At 36.0% G+C, this 23,079-nt stretch overlaps 1 protein-coding gene across 1 annotated transcript in view; it reads left to right on the top strand.

Moving 5' to 3' along the window:
- Window positions 1-1,679: 1,679 nt before the first annotated feature.
- mms19 (MMS19 homolog, cytosolic iron-sulfur assembly component) overlaps window positions 1,680-23,079 on the top strand; it is a 29,735-nt gene continuing 8,335 nt past the window's right edge. The window contains exons 1-22 of the mRNA XM_048170009.1: window positions 1,680-1,832; window positions 3,945-3,993; window positions 4,187-4,287; window positions 4,410-4,495; window positions 4,580-4,654; window positions 5,554-5,623; window positions 5,731-5,859; window positions 8,999-9,060; window positions 9,757-9,843; window positions 10,014-10,088; window positions 10,337-10,414; window positions 12,002-12,140; window positions 12,844-12,998; window positions 14,656-14,734; window positions 14,933-15,058; window positions 18,155-18,236; window positions 18,333-18,430; window positions 18,517-18,636; window positions 20,065-20,232; window positions 20,311-20,395; window positions 20,759-20,861; window positions 21,103-21,177. Coding sequence (XP_048025966.1) covers window positions 1,715-1,832; window positions 3,945-3,993; window positions 4,187-4,287; window positions 4,410-4,495; window positions 4,580-4,654; window positions 5,554-5,623; window positions 5,731-5,859; window positions 8,999-9,060; window positions 9,757-9,843; window positions 10,014-10,088; window positions 10,337-10,414; window positions 12,002-12,140; window positions 12,844-12,998; window positions 14,656-14,734; window positions 14,933-15,058; window positions 18,155-18,236; window positions 18,333-18,430; window positions 18,517-18,636; window positions 20,065-20,232; window positions 20,311-20,395; window positions 20,759-20,861; window positions 21,103-21,177 — 2,160 coding nt within the window. The 5' untranslated portion in view covers window positions 1,680-1,714. The remainder of the gene's footprint in view (window positions 1,833-3,944; window positions 3,994-4,186; window positions 4,288-4,409; window positions 4,496-4,579; window positions 4,655-5,553; window positions 5,624-5,730; window positions 5,860-8,998; window positions 9,061-9,756; window positions 9,844-10,013; window positions 10,089-10,336; window positions 10,415-12,001; window positions 12,141-12,843; window positions 12,999-14,655; window positions 14,735-14,932; window positions 15,059-18,154; window positions 18,237-18,332; window positions 18,431-18,516; window positions 18,637-20,064; window positions 20,233-20,310; window positions 20,396-20,758; window positions 20,862-21,102; window positions 21,178-23,079) is intronic.

Genomic DNA, 23,079 nt, shown 5'->3' with positions numbered 1-23,079 from the left:
TTTTTTTGGTGCACCAAAAATATTCTCATTACTTTATAAAATTAATATATAATTTAATATATGTATATAATATATAATATTAATACATAATATTATGGCTATGCAGGCCTTGCTTAGCCATCGGATTTCAAAAAAATATCTTAATTTGTGTTCTGAAGATGAACGAAGGTCTTACAGGTGTGGAACGACATGAGGGTGAGTAATAAATGACATTATTTTCATTTTTGGGTGAACTAACCCTTTAAATAATGTTTAAATTGTGTGATATTTATGAATTTTACTAATTTCATTGTGTCTGCTGTGCTCTTGCTGAGAGAGCCCGCCCACACTCTCTTCTGATTGGCTGTGGTTTTTGATTGATTTTATCGCTTCTCATTTTCGCGTCGCATCTAGTGTGGACAGTCAAATTGCTCGTCGCTGGAATCTTATCGTGGCGTGTCTGGTTAGGACACAGTGTAAGACTTTCGTTCATTTTCGGATCATTGACAGCTACAACTACCATTTTGATGCTTCAAAAAGTTCATAAAGAGATCGTAAAACTAATCCGTATTAATTGAGCGGTTTAGTCTAAATTTTCTGAAGAGATATGATCACTTTATATGACGAACAGATTGAATTTAGGCTTATAATTTTTTGGGGGGGTGAACTAACCCTTTAAACGTGTAAAAAATGCCATTATCATGCAGTGTTGCCAAGTATGCGGGAATTGGGCTACTTTAACACTGTTGCCGCGGGTTGTTTTTCATGTCCGCGGAGTTGAAGTGACCCCAAATAACATTATATTTAGCCCCTGGAATGCAAATTTTACCAGGGAAACCCTGTCAAAAATGCTGGTTTTACCCCCCTGGCTTTGTCCGACAAGCCATGGCGCTGTCACGCCACACAGAGTGAAAAATACATCGCGGAGCAAAGAGGACAACACGTCGACTGACAAGACGGAGCAGGTTACTTATGATATTAAACAAAGTCCCAGCTTTCAAACTGTGTAATTTTTTAAGAAATTTGAACAATAAAAAACATTTTGTGGCTCTTTGTGGCTCAGCTCAAGCGGCTTGTGAACCGATCATCTCTTCCTACTAGTTAATTATAGCATCAAATAAACATGAATGAACATCAGAAGGAATGTTGTTTCAAATGCGGAAAGATGTAAATACACAACATTTTTCAAGTTCAAGTCCACCGAGGTTAATCTTCTAACTCCTGACTGCTTTGTCAGACAAAATGGTGGATTTGGCGTTATGATTGGTTAGATCGCTTGTCAATCAAACCAATCAAACTCCCGGCGAAGGGTCAATTATATAAGATGTAAATACACACCATTTTTCAAGTTCAGGTGGGTTTTGTTGTGAAAACCTGGCAACCTGCTAGCATCTCTCAGTTTGAATGGGTGCCATAACTGTTTGTTTGTATTCGGAGCAGAAGGAAAAATAGTTCCAATCTTACTAAACATTTTTTGCTAAATGCAATAATGCAAATAAAATAAATCACAAAACACATAGGATCTTATTTTATAGCAAAGACTTAATATTTTTTTAATAAAAAATAATTTACATCGTTAATCTTTTAAATGTTTTAACAAAATTTGACATTCTAACGTCCAGAATAATACTCACATATATTACCTTATGTAACACTGATCTTAAAATGTATTTTGAAACATTTTTAAACAAAACAGTCCTCTCGCGGTGACCGCAGCTGTTGTGCGCATGCGCGGATGAGTTTGAAGCTCAGGCTGCTCTTCAGGATGGCCGCGGATAACAGTGTGCTGCTGGGTTTAGTGGAAGAATTCGTGTCAGGACAGGTTGATAGCAAGGCCACGGACACCGCTACAGGTAGCTCATTCATTGGTCTCTCTCGTCTTTGCTGTTTCTTGCCACTTTAAGCGCTGACTCTTAATAAAAGCTCTATTAGAGAAGCAGCGCGAGCGCCGCGTGTGATGCTGTGTGTGTGAGGGAGTCTTGAGCTAATCACCACATCCTGTGTCTCTCACACACACTGACAGCGGCTGAACACACACATCAGACCTTTGTTAGAATTCAACAGTGTTTTTGCTTGATTATACCTCCAAACCAGGAGTTGCCATGCCGTTGTTTTCTTTATTCAGGGATTGTTTGCTTGCCTTGCTAGTCTGCTAGCGGAGCCCTTCTGTGTGAACCTGACTGACTTCAGTGCGTTTATCTACATTAACTCTATAAAGCTTTCACTTTTATATCTAATACGTGAGTTTTAGGCTTCTAAATGATCAATATGATCAACTTGCATGCCTTATGTCATCTTGTTGACAGTTTATGGGTCATTTTTTTGTCCAAAGGCCTTAATAATAATAATAATAAACAACGATATGATGTCAAAAGTATGTAAGGTAGTACAACTAGATCTCTTTTATTGAATTCAAAAGGTTTTAATACACATAAAGGTTTTTTTTAAAAAGATTTTGAAGTGTCAAAAGGTCAATACAGGCACTTCATTTGTGATTAAAATATCTTTAAATGTAATAAATGTATGTATTTTTTTTTATTCTGGCATGATTTTATAACATCATATATCAACATAGTGCAAAATGATATTAAAATTATGTGTAGAAGTCGTCATTTTGTTATGAGAAAGAATGAATTTCATTGATGTCATTCGGAGTAACCAATATAAAGGGACCATTTTGGATCAAGTCATGTGGTCAATATCATGTGACAGGATGTGACATCATTCAGACACCTGCAAAGGACCACATGGTCATGAAGCAAAGTAATAAACTCTCTTTTAACTATTTGAAAAATTCATGTTTTGTCTTGCTCATATGCAAACATCAGGTCATTCGGTGCAACCGCTATAAAACATGGAAAATGTTGTAATATTTTAAAAACTTGTACTAAATATAGGGATGTGTAATCGCGATTAATCGTTAGCAAAATAAAAGTCTGTGTTTATGTAATATGTGTGTGTTCTGTGTATAATAATTATGTATATATTAAATAATACAAACACATTCATGTATAAATTTAAAAAATATATGCATGTTTAAATAAATATATATATTTTATAGTACATGTAAATATAAATATTTTATATATAAATCTAACATTTTTCTTAAATATATACATGTATGTGTCTATTTATATATACATAACTATTATACACAGAACAAACACATATATTACGTAAACACAGGCTTTTATTTTGCAAACGATTAATCGTTGCACATCCCTAACTAAATATTAAATATTTGATTGCCCTTTTGCTAGATATCAGCCTGTTAGCATTGTTTAAAAATATCGTCATTCGGCATAACCAAAAGTGTCATTCGGTAAAACCGAAATTTTGGTTAAACCAAATGACTATTTTGGTGACAAATTTTGTAAAAAATGACAAAAGCAGTGTTAATTGTTTATAAAAACCACATAATCTCATTGTTAACACTTAATAAAACTTCAAAATTAATTATATCTCCATTGCTTTGTTTTTTTACACTTTAAAAAACCTTATTTGTCAATGACCCACATACTTTTTTAGCAAGTAAAGGCCTTTTAGTATCATAGTAAAAACGTCCATCTTGTTCACGTGACCATTCAGAAACGTCTAAAAGTTGTAACTTCTTCCTGAGTCTCTCCATCAGTGTCGACTCCGGTTTGAACAATGTAAGGCTGAAAACTTTCCTCATTTTGGCTGCGTGAGATTCTCCAGCTTTGTTGTTGTTGAGCTGTTAAAGCTCCGCCCTCTTCTGGAAAGGGGGCGGGAGCAGCAGCTCATTTGCATTTAAAGGGACACACACAAAAACGGCGTGTTTTTGCTCACACCCAAATAGGGGCAAATTTGACAAGCTATAATAAATGATCTGTGGGGTATTTTTTTAAAGTTTAATAAACTTTTCCTTTAAAAAAACATTAGATTATATTAAAAAAATATGCCAGGCTTTACAGGGTTAAACATGAGTTTGTGTCTCTTTTAAGGTATCAAGACTGGGCAATTCACGATTCTCCAGCTGGTCGAAGCTTTGGGGTAAAGTGTTTTATATTCTTTTATAACTTTACACATTTATGAGAGCTGAGTTTGTGTTTTCATCCTCCTCCTGCCTTTCTCTAGTAGTGCTGCATGAATGTCTGATATTTTAGCTGTAGATTTCAGACTGCAGTGGTGATTGTGGCAGCTCTCAGTTTTATTGTAACTTATTAATTTCGATTCCTCCATGCAGGTTGAGTCTGACCAGCTCTCAGCATCAGACACGTGGCAGAGGAGTTCAGCTCCTGTCTCTAGTCCTGCAGGAATGCTACAGCTGCCTCTCTGAGAGGGAGGGTAGGATTTCTGAATAGCTGTTCTTTTGAATTAATTCTGTCAGTGCTGCATTAATAATCTATTATGATCTAAACTGAAAATCTATTGACGTTTGATGCATCTCACACATGTTTTGTTTGCAGTGGAGGTCCTGTTAGCTTTCTATGAAAACAGACTGAAGGATCACTATGTGATCACGCCGCATGTTCTTCAGGGACTCAAGGCTTTGGTAAGTCGGAGTACTTTTGCTTATTAATGATCTGTCATTATAGTCATAGTCACCTTAATATTTCTCATTTTTGGTTCCTTTCAGACAAAATGCTCAGTTCTGCCTCCTGGTTCAGCTGTGTCCATTTTGAGATCCATCTTTCAGGATGTTCATGTTCAGGTGAATATTTCAGTCCGAATGAATACACTTCACTCAGAAGATGTCAGCCAGTTGTTCACTGATACTGTTTCAAAAATTATATTGGTTAGAATTAGATTTTTTTAATTTATTTTTTTAAATTTTATTAGCAAGGGTGCATTAAATTGATCAAAAGTGACATTTATAATGTTACAAAAGATTCTATTTCAAATAAATTCTGTTCTTTTGAATGTTCTATTCATCAAAGATTCCTGAGAAATAAAATGTATCACGATTTCAACAAAAATATGAACTGTTTTCAACATTGATAATCATAAATGTTTCTTGAGCAACAAATCATCATATTAGAATGATTTCTGAAGGATCATGTGACACTGAAGACTGGAGTAATGATGCTGAAAATTCAGCTTTGATCACAGGAATAAATTATATTTTACTGTATATTAACATAGAAAACTGCTGTTTTAAATTACAATCATATATCACAATTATTATTGTATTTTTGATCAAAGAAATGCAGCCTGGCTGAGCAGAAAAGTCTTATTGCGAAAAAACTATATCCCCAAGTTTTTATGTATTTTTATTTTTCATAATATCATATATTATACATTTTCTATTTAAACATTGTTCTTAATAAGTCCTGAAAAGCTTTAAATTCATACAAGTTGCTGATTTATCATGTTCAGCCTATTGTAACTGATTGTCATTCTTGGAGTTTTATTAAATGTTATGTTAAATAATATTTAATGTTACATTATTGGCATATTTCAATCTTTGCTATTTGACATGTTCTTGTGCATCAATGCCAGTGTAGTGATAGCTGACCAGTTGACATCTTTATTGCTCTTATGTCACAAGTATTTAGACAGAAATCCTTTTTAAGCGAGTTTTTGTTTTCCTCCCTTATTTCTCTGCAACAGTCCTTGATGCTGGCTGAGCGATCATGTGTTTACAACATCCTTATCAGTCTAATGGAGTCCAGAGAGGAAGGTAAGGATCGGCAGCAATCAGTCTTTCTCGCCTTTATATTAATGCCTTTGTATTTAGAAGAGCAGGAACAGCATCTCAATAGTGCTCAAACATCTCCCTTTCCACAGAGCTCAAAGGTTTGGGTGCAGACTTTACATTTGGATTTGTGCAGTCAGTAGATGGAGAACGGGATCCACGCAACCTCCTGCTAGCGTTCCAGGTGGCCAGGAACATCATTCACAGGGGTTACGATCTCGGTTAGTGTACAATGGAATTGCAAATATAACAAATGCAATTAATGTATAGTAAAATGTTAGTATAATATAATTATGTATTTAAATTTTTTTAATACAATTATAATTAGAGGTCGACTGATTTATCAATTTTGCACCGATAGCTGATTGGTGGAACAATCGGTTAAATTGTTCCTGCAGCCAAATAAAAAAACATATAAACAAATCAGAAATGCATTCGATTTCAGTTCTTTTTTTTTCTATCATAACAGCGATTCATATTTAGTTATTCCAAAATAGAAGCAAATAAAGTGAGATAATATGCATGTATGTAATTTCAGTGCTCTGGCCTTTGCGTAGATATTTAAAGATGGACATCTTTAAGAATGGCTGTTTGGATTTATATGAAATGGTAACATTAACTATTGTTCATTGTTGGTTAATTTCAACATTTACTCACAGTTTTACTTTATATTCATATTTATATATTTATTTCATTTAGCACATTTTCATGGTTCAGTACTGTTTTTATTTTTGTGATTAAGTTCAGCACTGTTTTACTTAGAGTGTTATGTTTGTGTATTAACCAGTATCCATTTTAAAAACTATAGGTTGAGTAATCAGTTATTGGCAAGTACAGGTTGGACTGTACTTTCCGATAACCAATTAATCAACCGATAGTTTAGCTTACTTTACTTGCTGACAATCATTATCCGTACTTGCTGATAATCGGTTACTTTACTTGCTGATAATTAGTACACATACATGCCGATAATTGGTACCTGTACTGTTTTGAGCAGATGTTTTCCTTATTATAAAACAGTACAGGTTGGACTATACCTGCCGAAAACCGATTAATCAACCAATAGTTTCGGTTACTGCACTTGCCGATAATCATTACACATACTTGCCGATAATTGGTTACCATACTTGCTGATAATCGGTTATTGTACTTTCTGATAATCAGTACCCGTATTTGCCGATAAACGGTACCTGTACTGTTTTGAGCAGGTTGGACTGTACTTAAACCAATTAATCAACCGATAGTTTTGGTTACTGTACTTGCCGATAATTATTACCCGTACTTGCCGATAATCGGTTACTTTACTTGCCGATAATCAGTACCCGTCCTTGCCAATAATCAGTACCCATCCTTGCCGATAATCGGTTACTGTACTTGCCGATAATCAAGTACTCGTCCTTGCCGATAATCAGTACCCGTCCTTGCCGATAATCGGTTACTGTACTTGCCGATAATCAGTCCCTGTCCTTGCTGATAATCGGTTACTGTACTTGCCGATAATCAGTACCCGTCCTTGCCGATAATCGGTTACTGTACTTGCCGATAATCAGTCCCCGTCCTTGCTGATAATCGGTTACTGTACTTGCCGATAATCAGTCCCCGTCCTTGCTGATAATCGGTTACTGTACTTGCCGATAATCAGTACTCGTCCTTGCTGATAATCGGTTACTGTACTTGCCGATAATCAGTCCCCGTCCTTGCCGATAATCAGTACTCGTCCTTGCTGATAATCGGTTACTGTACTTGCCGATAATCAGTACCCATCCTTGCCGATAATCGGTTACTGTACTTGCCGATAATCAGTACTCGTCCTTGCCGATAATCAGTACCCGTCCTTGCCGATAATCGGTTAGTGTACTTGCCAATAATCAGTCCCCGTCCTTGCTGATAATCCGTTACTGTACTTGCCGATAATCAGTACCCGTCCTTGCCGTTAATCGGTTACTGTACTTGCCGATAATCAGTACCCGTCCTTGCTGATAATCGATTACTGTACTTACCGATAATCAGTACCCGTCCTTGCTGATAATCAGTACCCATCCTTGCTGATAATCAGTTACTGTACTTGCCGATAATCAGTCCCCGCCCTTGCTGATAATCGGTTACTGTACTTGCCGATAATCAGTCCCCGTCCTTGCCGATAATCGGTTACTGTACTTGCCGATAATCAGTCCCCGCCCTTGCTGATAATCAGTTACTGTACTTGCCGATAATCAGTCCCCGTCCTTGCCGATAATCGGTTACTGTACTTGCCGATAATCAGTCCCCGTCCTTGCTGATAATCGGTTACTGTACTTGCCGATAATCAGTCCCCGTCCTTGCCGATAATCGGTTACTGTACTTGCCGATAATCAGTCCCCGCCCTTGCCGATAATCGGTTACTGTACTTGCCGATAATCAGTCCCCGTCCTTGCCGATAATCGGTTACTGTACTTGCCGATAATCAGTCCCCGCCCTTGCTGATAATCAGTTACTGTACTTGCCGATAATCAGTCCCCGTCCTTGCCGATAATCGGTTACTGTACTTGCCGATAATCAGTCCCCGTCCTTGCTGATAATCGGTTACTGTACTTGCCGATAATCAGTCCCCGTCCTTGCCGATAATCGGTTACTGTACTTGCCGATAATCAGTCCCCGCCCTTGCCGATAATCGGTTACTGTACTTGCCGATAATCAGTCCCCGTCCTTGCCGATAATCGGTTACTGTACTTGCCGATAATCAGTCCCCGCCCTTGCTGATAATCGGTTACTGTACTTGCCGATAATCAGTCCCCGTCCTTGCCGATAATCGGTTACTGTACTTGCCGATAATCAGTCCCCGCCCTTGCTGATAATCAGTTACTGTACTTGCCGATAATCAGTCCCCGTCCTTGCCGATAATCGGTTACTGTACTTGCCGATAATCAGTCCCCGTCCTTGCTGATAATCGGTTACTGTACTTGCCGATAATCAGTCCCCGTCCTTGCCGATAATCGGTTACTGTACTTGCCGATAATCAGTCCCCGCCCTTGCCGATAATCGGTTACTGTACTTGCCGATAATCAGTCCCCGTCCTTGCTGATAATCAGTTACTGTACTTGCCGATAATCAGTCCCCGCCCTTGCTGATAATCAGTTACTGTACTTGCCGATAATCAGTCCCCGTCCTTGCTGATAATCAGTTACTGTACTTGCCGATAATCAGTCCCCGTCCTTGCCGATAATCGGCTCCTGTACTTGCTGATAATCGGTATCGATAAAATCCACTATCGGTCGACCTCTATTTATAATTAAATATAAATAAAGTCTGGTGTTTATTTGACAATTCACAACAGAAAGTTGTTTTTTCAATGATTTATGTGTCTTAATTTCTTTTTTTCAGGTAAATTTGTAGAGGAACTCTTTGAAGTGACGTCCTGTTATTTCCCCATAGACTTCAGCCCTGTAAGCCCTTCTATCTATCAGTTCATATTTTTGTGGAAACAGTTATACATTTTATTTTTCAGGATTCTTTGATGAATAGAAAGTTCAAAAGATCAGCATTTATAAGAAATATAATCTTTTGTAACATTACAAATGTTTTTTTTGTTTAGAAAATGTGAAAATTTGAATTATTTAAAAAAAAAATTGGTTTGAATGAATGATTCAGTGACTCACTCATAAAGACTCATTACTAATCAGCATTTTTGATGGAATGTCTTGAATGATTCAATAACAAATACAGTTTTTAAGTCACTTGTGGCCACCTACTGGTGTAAATATGTAATTGATACAATCTTTATTTGAAGAATCAAGTTACTTTCACAAGGTGATTTACTCTATTTTGATTGCTACTGTAGACATCAGTGTTTATATCCAAACTATAAACATTTACCCCAGTACTTCTGTGGTAATTTAAATATTTGTAAGAAATAATGATATTGTGTGGTTGAAAAGCTGTTTCGTACCTATACATGACAATGGCTCTGTCTGGATCAGAACGCAGATTTGAATGTTCGCCGTGATCGCATTTGTTAATGGTTTAATACACATATAGCCGGTTCGCTGTCATTTAGGAATAAGATTGTGTTCACAAGCATTCGTGGTCATTGTACAAAGACTTGACATGTCGATAACTGGATTTCTTTTTTTGTTCCTCAGCCACCCAATGATCCTCATGGGATCACACAGGAAGATCTTATTCTTTCTCTACGGGCTGTTCTTACTGGGACGTCTCAGTTTGCTGAGGTAGGACCTAAACCTAATTCAGACCTCAACTCAAATAAGCCTTTGTTAGGCGTTATACTCAATGGCTGTGTGTATCAGTAGACTGGAAATTATGCAAATGTTTTCAGTGAATGGAACTTTTGTGTGTGTATGTGTTTGTTTATTGTGTTTTGTGTCATTTCCTTTGACAGTTTCTGTTACCATTGATCATTGAGAAGCTGGACTCAGATGTTCAGAGTGCTAAAGTGGACTCCCTGCAGACACTGGTACAATACAGACTCTGCACTGACTGGATTACAGTTCTTCACAATTGATTCTGCTTCAGGATTGAGAATGAAAATATGAGACTGAAAATATCTTATATAAAACAATAAAAACAGTTATGCTTTATTTTGATAGCCCACTTTAGACATTCTACTAACTATTTATCTTTGCAAACTAACTAGAGTATTAGTAGACTCTTAAGTTAGGGTTAGCTAAAAACATGTCTGTACACTATTCTTCTGTATTGTAGGCTGCCTGCGGTTTGACATATACTCATAAAGAGCTGGCAGAATTCCTTCCAGGCCTTTGGAGCTCGATACGAAGAGAGGTAAGAGAGAACGGCATAAAACAATGGACGCAGGAACTCACAGGTGTTTTTCTCATATTAGTTTGCTCTGTATAACACTTTTCCCACCACGTTATGCCAAGATTTGAAGTTTCAAATGAAAAAAACATGCTTTTCTGCAGCTAATAAACTCTGGAATCAGCTTTATTGGGACAAAACAAAAGGAAGCATGTGTAATTTCTCTTTAGGATGCATGTAGTCTGCAAGCATGGGTAATGGGTGAATATCAAGCACTAATGAGAGAGAACGATTTCATTTCATCTCGGTTTCAGAAAAACTATCGTCATATCATAAACTCAAAGGTCTTCACTGCAACTTGTCAAAATAAAAGTTCAGTTTAACTTGAGGAAGTTGTGACAGAAATGTATTACTATTGTGCAGTAGAATGTAGCTACGTCTCAATATAATCTCAAATAATACTACTAACTAATAATACATTTTTAAAAATGTTTATAAAAACAATTTTTCAATAGCAGAGCTCTGTAGTGTAGCACTTAAAAAAGATAAAGATAAATTAATGTTTTAAGCCTTCATTTGATTGCCAGAAAAATTAAAATACACAAAAAAAAAAAAAAAAAAAAAAAAAAAATTTCACAAGGCCCTTTCATATTATACATTTCATGTTATTGTAGGACCCTAAAAAATAACACATTTTGCTCTTTTTATGAATTAAATTAATTAGACATGCTTTTTGATTACTAAAATATAATTTAACCATTTAAGATGGAGTCCAAAAAAAATAAATTAAAATAAATTAAAACAAACAAACGGAATCCAGAAAAATTAAAACAGAAAAACCGGAATTTGGAAAAAAATAAAACAGAATTTGGGGAAAAATAAAATGGATTTCATAGAACCCTACTCTTGGCTGGATATCTTTAATAAGACATAAAACCCAACATTAATGCAAAGTTTGACCCAAATCTCTATGGAGTTTATACAAAGTTTGGCCTAAAATCCTCAACAGCTCAATTTATTTACAGGACAAACTCCAACAGCATTAATTCTGTATTAATGCCTCATATATGACAGTATTTCAGTATAGATTTAGAAACTATTCACATTTTCCCCCTAATATTTATAATTGTTAAAAAAGCTTGAATGTGCATGTGCTGAATACTGCAATTACAAAAAGGTGCTTCCACTTTTAAGTGATTTATTACTTGCATAATTAATAATAATAAATAATTGATATATCTTGCTGTTACAAAAATATATTTTTTTTTGTCTCACGTCAGTCAAATCGTGGATACAATCACTTGGATACTGTATTTTGCAGGAATTTTGTAAAAAACAAAGTAATAAATAATTATATAAATAATTGATTACTTAATGCATAAATAAATTAAAATAAAATTATATTTCTTTCAGTAATATTGTCAACTTAATAGATAGTAAATATTTCCCAAAAAAACATTAAATATATTCTCTTTATATTCAAGATAAAAATATACTTTTTCACATGAAAGCATCATGGTCATTATATCTGGGTGTCCGTGCGTGCCATAAACCGTTAGAAAACTTTTCTGTGTGGTATATGTGATCTTTGAGTTCATTTCCTGTGTGTAGGTGTTCCAGACGGCCAGTGAGAGGGTGGAATCCGCCGGTCTGTCGGCTCTCAGTGCGCTCACGTCCTGTCTGTCCCGTTCTGTGCTCAGTTCAGACTCTGAGGATTACCTGCAGGTGTTCCTAAACCTCGTCCTCAAAGGTATCTGCAAATGGTGGATTCAAACACGTTTGGATGTTCTCTTAGTAGTGTGTGAATTTAATGCAAGAGTAGCTGATCATGCAAAATTATGTATGAGCACATCTTTCCATGATCCATAACTCATTAAAGAGGCCATATTATCCTCTTTTACAGAGTCTTAATGTTGTTTTTCGGCTCTACTACATTGAATGTTGATTATTTTCCTCATATTCTCCATTGTTGCAGCTCCTCTCTTCCCAGTCTGTCAGTAATGCTCTGTTTAGTTCCTGTCTCTATGAAGCCCCTCCTTCTGAAAAGCACAATGTGCTCTGATTGGTCAGCTGGAGCAGTGTGTTGTGATTGGTGTTTGGGAAATGTCCTGCCCCTTACCATAACCGCCAGTTTCAACACGCTACTAACTAACTCAACCAGGCCCCGCCCCTTTATTCTGCATATGAATTATTTAAATGAGGAATATTGTGCAGAAAACTCAAGATGGAGGCGTTTCAGGGAGTTCAGAAACACAGAATAACTCCTGCTTGAGGGACTTTTTCATGCTCAAACAGCAACATTACACACTAAAGAAAGTTGAACATGTAAAAAAGCATAATTGGTGCTCTTTAATAATCCAGACAAAGGAATAACTGTCCTCACACGCAGTCATGTGTCAGTGCCGCCCAGGCTTGTTCTACCATCATGCCTGTTGTGCGTCTTGTTTTCTCAGACTGTCAGCACCATCTCTGCGAGCCAGACCTCAAGCTGGTGTGGCCCAGTGCCAAACTCCTGCAGGCCGCCGCCGGAGCCTCATACAGAGCGAGTCTGATAGTGTCGGCTGCCGTCATACCTGCCCTCATGGAGCAGTATAATAACAGGACGCAGGTACTCTCTTCAAGCAATATTCTCTGCACGTGGCTTGACACTTAATTTTTAAGGCCCTGTGATTTCCATGATGCAGAAATTACGGACAAAATTGCGGAATTCAGTCATAAAAATGGAATTTACTGCATAACACGGAATTTTTGATGAATAAATAAAAAGAAGGTCAGTGCACTTAAATCAAATCACGATATAGACTAGTGTCTGTGAATATTAATCCGCAAAAAAGACTATTTAAATATGAATCCTGCATGTTCTGCTTGTCTCTGTGTGAATGAATGGCGCAGATGCGCGGTTTCATTTCGCAGTTCGCAGTGTTTTCAGCCTCTGCCGCCTCACTATATGAGGACATGAATGCAGGAACTTCATCTCCAGAGCCGCTTCATGAGCATTTTACTGTACTTTTTTTTTTTTTTTTTTTGAGAAAATCTATCGTCATATCATAAACACACAGAAACTCAAAGGTCTTCACATGAAAAAAAAAAAAGGTTTAATTTGAAGAAATTGTGACAGAAATATATTACTGTTGTACAGTAGAATTTAGCTATGTCTCAATGTAATAATAATACTAACACTAATAATAATAATAATACATTTTATTATAAAAAAAACTTTATTATGAATAATCACATTTTTCTTTCTTGTTTTCTTTCTTGTTTTAATTTTAACAGCAACGCTCAGTTGTGCAGCACTTTGACAAAAAGGTTTAATTTCATATGATTAAAAGATGAATTAATGTTTTATGACTTCATTTGATTGCCAGAAAAATTATAATACACAACACAGAATTTCTGTAGGGGAAAAAAAAACACTTTTTGTTATTTTTATAAATTCAATTGGTTAGACATGCTTTTTGATTATTACAATTTAATTAAACCATTAAAATGGAATCCAGGCAACTTAAAACAGAAAATACAGGATTTGGTAAAATTAAATCTGAATTAAAAAAAAAAAAAAAAAAAAAAAAAAAAAAAGTATTAAATAGGGCCCCTAAAATTACTAACTTTTAATGAATTGTTGTTAAATTTTATGATTTCAATTAATGAGACATGCTTTTTGATTACTAAAATGTAATTTAACCATTAAAATGGAGTCCAAAAAGACTAAAACGGAAAAAAACGCAATCCAGAAAAATTAAAACAAACACAAAAAAACGGAATTTGGGAAAAAATAAAACTGATTTCAGTAGGGCCTATTTCATCTGGCTTTAAACTAGTTTAAATCACAGAGACATTTGTGTTCTTCGCTGAATTCAAGCACATTTCACTGGATGTTTAGTGGTCATGTGACGAGACTGATTAGCAAGTAAACGCATCCGCTCTAGTATGCTCTTATTCATTGATTGAGAACGTCTCTGAAACCGCATAATGTGTTATACATATAACTTTTTTTACTTTGAAACTTGGAGTGCTCATATTTATTGGGTTTTTCCATCCCCAAATTTAAGACATCTTAAAATAAGTTTGTTATACCATAAAACAAACTTATTTTCAAAAAAACCCTGAATTTTGTAGACTTTTTTTTTATTTGCACATGTACTCCTAAATACATTTTACATTTGCAAATGCGAGTGAAACACTCACACAGCCAGTGAGCCAGTGTCTTTACACAATCATACTGTGTTGTAATGCATAATTCATTTGACCGTATCTTTATACAGTGTGCTCAGCGGCGCACCCTGCTGGAGGTTCTGCAGGGTTTTGTGCAGCCCACCCCACTCAGCCGGCCTGCAGATGGCGGTATGTGACAAGATAACATGCTCAAAACACATTCAGCTCCAGACTCATAGTGACTGAGACCGTTAGATCTCATGCATAAGACTTTTTGCAACTTTGTTTATGTGCATATTGGTGGAAAGCGTTTAATATAACAGGTTTTAAGTATTTATTTAATATACAGTGTTGATGCATTTCTCTCTGTCTCCTGCATGTACACAGAGGAGAGTGTGTTGGTTGCGTTTCAGCAGTCTTTGTGTAGCGTGGTGTTTTCTGCGCTGGCGGAGTCTAGTGCTGGTCTGCAGGTCACAGCCACACGTGTGCTTACTGCACTGGGACAGCAGCCCGGTGAGTGGATACACTACATTTCTGAAAGACATTGATGCTTTTATTCAGCAAGGATGCGTTGAATTAATCAAAAGTGACATTTATAGTTTTACAAAAGATTATGTTTCAAATAAATGCTGTTCTTTTGAACGTTTCTTGAGCAGTTTATTTTTTAAAGCCCACGTATGTTTCATTCTTGCACTAAAATTAAACATTAATGTAGTTGTATGTCTCTCTAATGTACTGTATTTTTAAATGTCAATGACGTCTGTTATGATTGTGTAACCTTTTCTCTTCCAAGTAACAGTGAATTGGTAATTTTCCTTCTACAAATAGTTTGCATTGCCCAATTGCTTAAAACGACCCATTTGCAAAGTTTGCCTTTAATTCTGAAAAGCCCAGAAATTAATTTATTCTACTTCGTCCATATAACTAGTCCACGGCTGGGCAGCAGGGTTATTATCGTTAACTAAAACTCTTCTTTTTTTCTGAGAATTTAGCTGAAATAAAATATAAATATGAGATGAAAAAAACGAAACAAAAATTAGAAATGTTGTCTTGGTAAATAATTGAAATAAGTTGAAGTTGAAGCACTAAATTTACTAATTGGAATTAATAAATACTGGAAATAAAACAAAAACTGAACTTTAAATGAAAACTGGAATGAAAATAAATTTATCCTAAATTGTAATATTTAAAAAGAAAATAACTAATAAAAATGACAAAAGCACATCAAAAAAATTAAGTTAAAAATATAGCTGCAAGCAGCGATGACGGGCCCGAGCGCCGTCGCCACCGCCACCCTGGTGGCTTAAGGTAACCTGTGCATGGTGGGCAACATAAGATCTTAATTTAATTTAAATCATACAATGATTTTACACGATATGAGACATTTCCTGTTTCCCGTTTTTGTCCTTAATTTAATCCCTCGCCATGGCAACACTGTTAGAGATATCCTATAATCGTTTGCATCTTAGCATCTTCAGTGTCTTTCTTTCATGTTGACCGAATTTGGTGGCTATTGCATGAATCCCCTAAGAGGAGTACTTAACTCAGAGCCTGATTATTAAAAAAATTCACATTCAAACCAAAATTATCTGACTTCCTGTTGGGTGGAGCTAATGACTGTAAATTAGAAAGTTGTCCGGCTTGATGAGAACAATATATGTCAGGATTTTGTTGACTGTAGGTAAGACTAACCCTCCAACTTTTGTCAAAAGGTGGCGCTGTTGAGCCCCTTCTCCCTGCCCATTTCTAAGGCTTTGCCCATGTTAACTGGCCAACAACTTTGATATGTGTGTCGAGTTTCATGCAATTTGAAGCATGCTAAGAGCCTCAAAAACACCCAAGAATATTATAAACGTTTGACGTGTTGCTATAGCAACAGTATTTAACACTCTGAGGTCTGAAAACGCGCCGGCGCGTTTTGCAGTTTTTTTTTTCACATTGCAGCAAAACAGACTTAAAATACTCCGTCATTTTTTGTCATAGAGACATAAGTAATATATCAATTGAAACTATAGAATATCTTCTTTTATTTGTATACACTCAGAGTAAAAACACAATGTTGTGCTTTTTGTAAAATAAAGAAAACTAACATGATGCGTGATTTCTCCTCTCCCTCTGAACGAAGTCCAATCTGATAGTTCTCAGAAAATGAACTGTAACTTAGTGAATACTAATCACAGAAAAGTTAAACTTATGTCTAAAAAAACGTTAAGATGTCAGGTTTTAAATCATTTAAGTCAAATCGAAAACAAACCTTCTGTGTTTATGTAATCTGTATGAAAAGAGAGCCATGTCAGAAGTCCGTGATTCAGCTCATTATCTGCTAATGCGGCCACGCCCACGGAGCCAGCGCTATTCAGACGCAAATTCAGAGGCAATACATGCATTCATCGTCTCAATCGTGTATTTATTGTCTTGAAAAGTGTTTATCTGGACGTAAAAGTCATGGTTAGGGAGCTCTAGAAGACATGCAGTTAGTTCCTGTTTTCTTTTCTTCTATAGATGAATTTTAGATGAGTTTTTGTTTCTTTAGCGCCCTCCGGCTGCAGTATGAATTGGAAACTCCATTCATGGAATAGCCTCTTCTTCTTTTAGATGAATTTGTGGACTAAAAATGCACAGAGAGCGCCCTCCGACTTCAAGGATGAATTGAAAACACCAGCGCTCATAGTAATGACAATGAATATTAAATAAATATAACTTCTCTGTATAGAAAATTGACATAAGCATATGAGAATCCAATATTTCTCCAAATGTGCATGCTTTTAAACTAAAAGCCTATATTCAGACTCTTTGCATCACAGAAATACATTATATTTTAAAGTATAATATAAAACCATTACTTTATATTGTAATAATATTTTTCTGTATGTTTCATATATCATGATGAGCTTGAGACATCACAGAAGTTTTTTTCACAGCCTACCTGACTGAAATGCCTCATTAATATGCAAGTCATTTCAGCTCATTACTATGCAATTCTTTTGTCTTCTCAGGTGAGAATGACCCATTTTTCAGTGGTGATTCACGCCTCCATGCATACTGTGTTTCTTGGCAAAAAGTGTCTTACAAAAACTAAATCAATATATTGTTTTATATGAAGGAGTAGGCAGCATAATTTTTACATAATTTTGAAGCAAAAACTCTAGTCTACCCAAAAGTCTTGTGAACACAGATTTACTATACTTTTTTTGGCCTTATTTCAGTGACTTAAGTTTTTTGTTTTTTCAGTAACCACGCATAAACATTATTCCTTCAAAAACACAAACATGTACATACATGTTCCTCACATATTATTGTAGCCTAGTTTGTGCTGAATACAGTGTAATGACACTTTTGTCATTTATATGTTTATGAACAACTGAAAAAAGCACAAATGTCAGAGCATGTCAAAACTTCTCCAGGCCCCAAATCAGCCTCAGACTCCAGAGGGTTAAGATATCAAGAATCCTTTCACAGGTCTACATCTGCCTTGTCTTGACATTATTCAGGCAAAGTTTGAAGCAAATTGGGTAAAAATAACAGTTGCTGAACACTGAATAAATGTGGACGGTCAAATGATTCATGCTCATGTTGTGTGTGACGTCACTTTTGTTTTGCTCCTCACAGGCTTGTTGGCTCAGACAGATGTTGAGAAAGCCGTAGATCATTTGACCAGACTCATTCTGGAGGAAGGAGATATTCAAGTGAGGTAGTTATCTCACACAGAAGATCACAGGATGTGTTTACATCTTTACCTGAATCATTCCTTTAAAGCTTTTCCCTCACTGACATTTCTGTCTCTCAGTTTGGCTGTAGTGGAGTGTTCAGGCTCTCTGGCTCATCTGCATCCCAAAGCCTTCATCTCCAGGATGATTCCTCGGCTGAAGGAAGAGATCCTGTCAGGTGAGACCCAGTGTACATCATGCACCGACACATGAACATCATCCATGGCAGTTTAACAGATAATCTGGGACTTCTTTTCTCTGCAGAGTCTAACGCAGCTGTCCGTCAGCGGTGTGTGACGGCGGTGGCGTCTGTGTCATCTCAGCTCAGTGTTGTGCAGGAAAGCGCTCCCGTTCTGCTACAGGTGCTGGCTTCAGCCCATACAGGTACCTTTTTACAACAAGCTTTTTTTTTCTGATAATAATTTTTGAAAAACTGTCCCCGTGGGTCCTTAAAAAGTCAGTTGTAATCATTAAATCATTTAAATTTGTAATCAAATTTAGGGCCATAAAAAGTCTTAAATGGTATAAGAAAAGTCTTAATTATCATTTCAAGAGGTCTTAAATTTGGGGACAGAAAAACAGGAATCATGATATGACTTAATGTGACTTTCTTCTTTCAGATGAACACAATCAGAGTTATATTAAAATATATTTTGGCTTTTCCATGCTTTATAATGGTAGTGAATGGGGGGCGAGATTTAAATATGGATATTTTTCTTACAAAAACCCCTTGCTTCACTTCAGAAGGCCTTTATTTTAACCCTTTAGAACCGTATGGATTACTTTTATGATGGATGGATGCACTTTTTGGGCTTCAAAATCTCACCCCTCATTCACTACCATTATACAGCTTGGAAGAGCCAGGATATTTTTAAATATATTTCTGATTGTGTTCGTATGAAAAATGGCTTGAGGGTGAGTAAATCAGGATAATTTTCATTTTTGGGTGAACTATCCCTTTAATTTCTTCACTTGCAAGAGTTAAACTCTGGAGGACCTAATATATTTCTATAACAATAGAATATATACGCAAATCCTTCTTATTACAAACCCAGTGAAACGCTTTAAACATCCATCCACAAAATGTTAGAGATTACACGGCTGTGAAAATAAAGTGGTGCACGTTGCATTCCCAAAAATGCTGGATCATGAACTGCTCGCATGGAAGTAAACACAGTGCTATGCTTCACTCTGAAACACACAAATGTCAACTATATATTAATAATATTGCAGCATTTTGTGATATGTTAAGTGGACTAAGCCAGTGGTTCTCAACCACATTCCTGGAGGCCCACCAACACTGCACATTTTGTATGTCTCCTTTGTCTGACACACCTATTTTAGATCTTTGAGTCACTACTAATGAGCTGATAACCCTAATCAGGTGTGTTTAATTAAGGAGACATGCAAACTGTGCAGGGTTGGTGGGCCTCCAGGAATGTGGTTGAGAAACCCTGGACTAAGCCATATCACTTTAAGGATTTTAGTGCAATTGACCAGATACTTTGCCTAAGCAATAGTGCAAAGAGATCTTTTGGTATGATGATGATGATATAAAAAATATTAAAATATTTTCAGTTCAATATGAAACTGGCAGGACAAATGAGTGGTAATTACTGGAAAAGACTGTAATTTTATAAATCTGGTTGCTGTTTGGTCAATACATCTGGCAGTATAGCGCATGGATTAATTATTTGATTCTTATACAAAGTCAAGTCATTTATTTATATATCACTTTATATATATACAGATTGTTTCAAAGCAGTACCCGATCTACTGATATAATGCAGAAACATGTTGTTCATCTTTCAGGTAGCTGTAGTTTCTCCATGGAGGAAGTGACCGCTGCATGCATCAGTTTGCAGAGGATAGCAGCGCACGCGCATGACGCTGAGGAGATTGGACAATTCTTCCATGACAACATCATTCCACGACTTCTAGGACTGGCCTTACAGGCAGCACTGCAGAGTAGAGACTCTGGTCAGTGTTTGTCATGATTTTCTGGTGTATGTAAGTGTTTGTGCTGTTTGTAGATGTAACTGAGGGTTTGTTCAACAGGTCGCAGTAGTCCACTTACAGATGAAGCCGTTCTGTCTGCTTTAGTTCCGGTCATCAGCACAGCCTGTGCTGCGTTACAATCAGGGTGAGTCCAGGGGAACAAGCCACAGTTATATAGAAATATTAGTGCTGTCAAAATTAGATAAAAATTCAAATTCAAAATATTTAACGCAAATAACAGCATTTGTTTTTCCATCATAATTTGGCAAGCGGTACATTATATGTTAATGCTCATATTTACACAAATGCTTTTAAACAATCCAAGCACCACAAGACAAACGAGTCGCACTACAAATAATGTTTAGTCAAGTTTTGTTCAAGCTTCAACTGAAAACAGCACAGAGTTTAGAATTGTTATCAGTTCATCAAAAATGAAGATAGATTAATCATTGTGATTAACCCTGCCCTATGTACAATTTTCAATACAAGACTTACTGTTTTCTTATAGGTCAGCGTCCCGCATGGCCGCCCAGGCTGTTTCTCTGTTCCTGGATGGAGATGTGTCCTTTCTGCCGGAGAATGCCTTCCCTTCCCAAATCCAGTTGCTCCAGGTGTGACGAGATCAATCGCACTCAACCGTCAGGTTTACATTTGCCAATTCAGATTAACTGAGTTCAACTTCGATATGAGAATCTGTTCTGGAAGAATTTAACATATCTCAAGTAAATGGTGGTGGAATGTCTCTCGGATCATCAGTATCTACTCAACGTTCTCCCACAGTTTAGCAGCAGCTTCTGACAAATGCTTGTCGATGATTCAAGGGTTTGTTTGTGTGCTGCTTTTTCCCCACAGAGCCAGGCAGAGTCTCGGGGTCCGTCTCAGTTGGTGTGTCTGCTGATGGCCTGTGTTTGCTCTCTTCCACGCAGCGTAAGTTAAACCATATGCTCTTATCAGAATAAGTCTTTTATTGTAGGGCTGCACTATTTGGGGAACAATTATGTTTTAAAATGCAACTTTTAAAATCAAAAAGCTTATTTTTATTAATGATTATATAGCAATGACTAATAATAATAATTATTATTATTATTTTATATTTTTCTTAAATACTATATTTTGTTTTAGTGAAATATTACAATAGAAATATAATATAAAAATAATAGTAATAGCAATTATGTACATTATATATTATATTTTTATTGTAACATTTCACTGTAAAATAAAAATCTAGTATTTAAGACAACTATAATAACAATAAACAACATTAAACGGCAACAATAAAATTACAATACTAATGTTTATGGATGTTTCTAAATATGACTATAATAATAAAAATAATAGTAATTACTTTATTATTTTATTTTTCTTTAAAAATACAAACTGTAAAATTGCAATACTAATATTTTCTCCATATATATATATATATATATATATATATATATATATATATATATATATATATATATATATATATATATATATATATATACAGGGAGTGCAGAATTATTAGGCAAGTTGATTTTCTGATCATATTTTTTTCCCAAGCACATTTTACCAATTCCAATCCACATCAATCTTAATAACTACTATTAATATTGTTTTTAATCATTTATAAGTGATATATAATTGTTCATGAAGGCTGGAAATGAAAAATGCCTTATATTCAGGTGTGCAGAATTATTAGGCAAGTTTTCTTTTACAGGCAAAATGAGCCAAAAAAGAGATTTAACTCAGACTGAAAAGTCAAAAATTATTAAATACTCATGAGAAGGACGCAATACTAATGCAATACTAGAAGTTGCAAAGTTAAAGCATGACCAAGGGACAGCAAAATGCTCATTGGGTCAGCGGGTCAGACAAAAACAGGTGGAAAAGAAAAGACACATGTTAACTGCAAAATAATTAAGAATTATGTGTGAAACCATCAGGAACCCTTTAGTCTCCAGCGCCACCATTTTCCAGAACTGCAACCTACCTGGAGTCTCCAGAAGTGCAAGGTCTCAGGATCTCAGAGACTTAGGTTAGCTAAAGAATCTTAAAAAATGACCCGCACTTGATAAGAATCACAAGCTGAAGTGTTATAAAATACATGAAGACTGGGTTTTTATAGGCCTTATAAACAGACAGCTTGAGAGTGACTCCTGAAGGACCAGCACCACATCCTCTTGTACCACTGTTTGAAGAATTTATCTTCCAGAATCTGGCAGTAAGTTTTGGAAGATCATTTTTAGTCCATCTCTGCAAGACAGACATTTCAGGATAAGAGATGGACTAAAAGTGAACTCAAACACCTTACTGCCAGATTCTGGATAAATTCTTCAAACAGTGGTACAAGAGGATGTGGTGCTGGTCCATCAGGAGTCATTCTCAAGCTGTCTGTCTATAAGCCCTATTAAAACCCAGTCTTCATGTATTTTATAACACTTCAGCTTGTAATTCTTATCAAGTGCGGGTCATTTTTTAGGATTCTTTAGCTAACCTAAGTCTCTGAGATCCTAACACCTTGCACTTCTGGAGACTCCAGGTAGGTTGGAGCTCTGGAAAATGGTGGCGCTGGAGACTAAAGGGTTCCTGATGGTTTCACACTTAATTCTTCACCTTAATTCTTAATTATTTTGCAGTTAACATGTGTCTTTTCTTTTCCACCTGTTTTTGTCTGACCCCGCTGACCCAATGAGCATTTTGCTGTCCCTTGGTCATGCTTTAACTTTGCAATTTCTAGTATTGCATTAGTATTGCGTCCTTCTCATGAGTATTTAATAATTTTTGACTTTTCAGTCTGAGTTAAATCTCTTTTTTGGCTCATTTTGCCTGTAAAAGAAAACTTGCCTA

The sequence above is a fragment of the Megalobrama amblycephala genome, linkage group LG20 (assembly GCF_018812025.1).
Source record: "Megalobrama amblycephala isolate DHTTF-2021 linkage group LG20, ASM1881202v1, whole genome shotgun sequence".
In the NCBI taxonomy this organism is placed as follows: Eukaryota; Metazoa; Chordata; class Actinopteri; order Cypriniformes; family Xenocyprididae; genus Megalobrama; species Megalobrama amblycephala.
The sequence above is the reverse complement of the archived record's forward strand: the minus strand, read 5'-3'. Positions and strand labels throughout refer to the sequence as shown.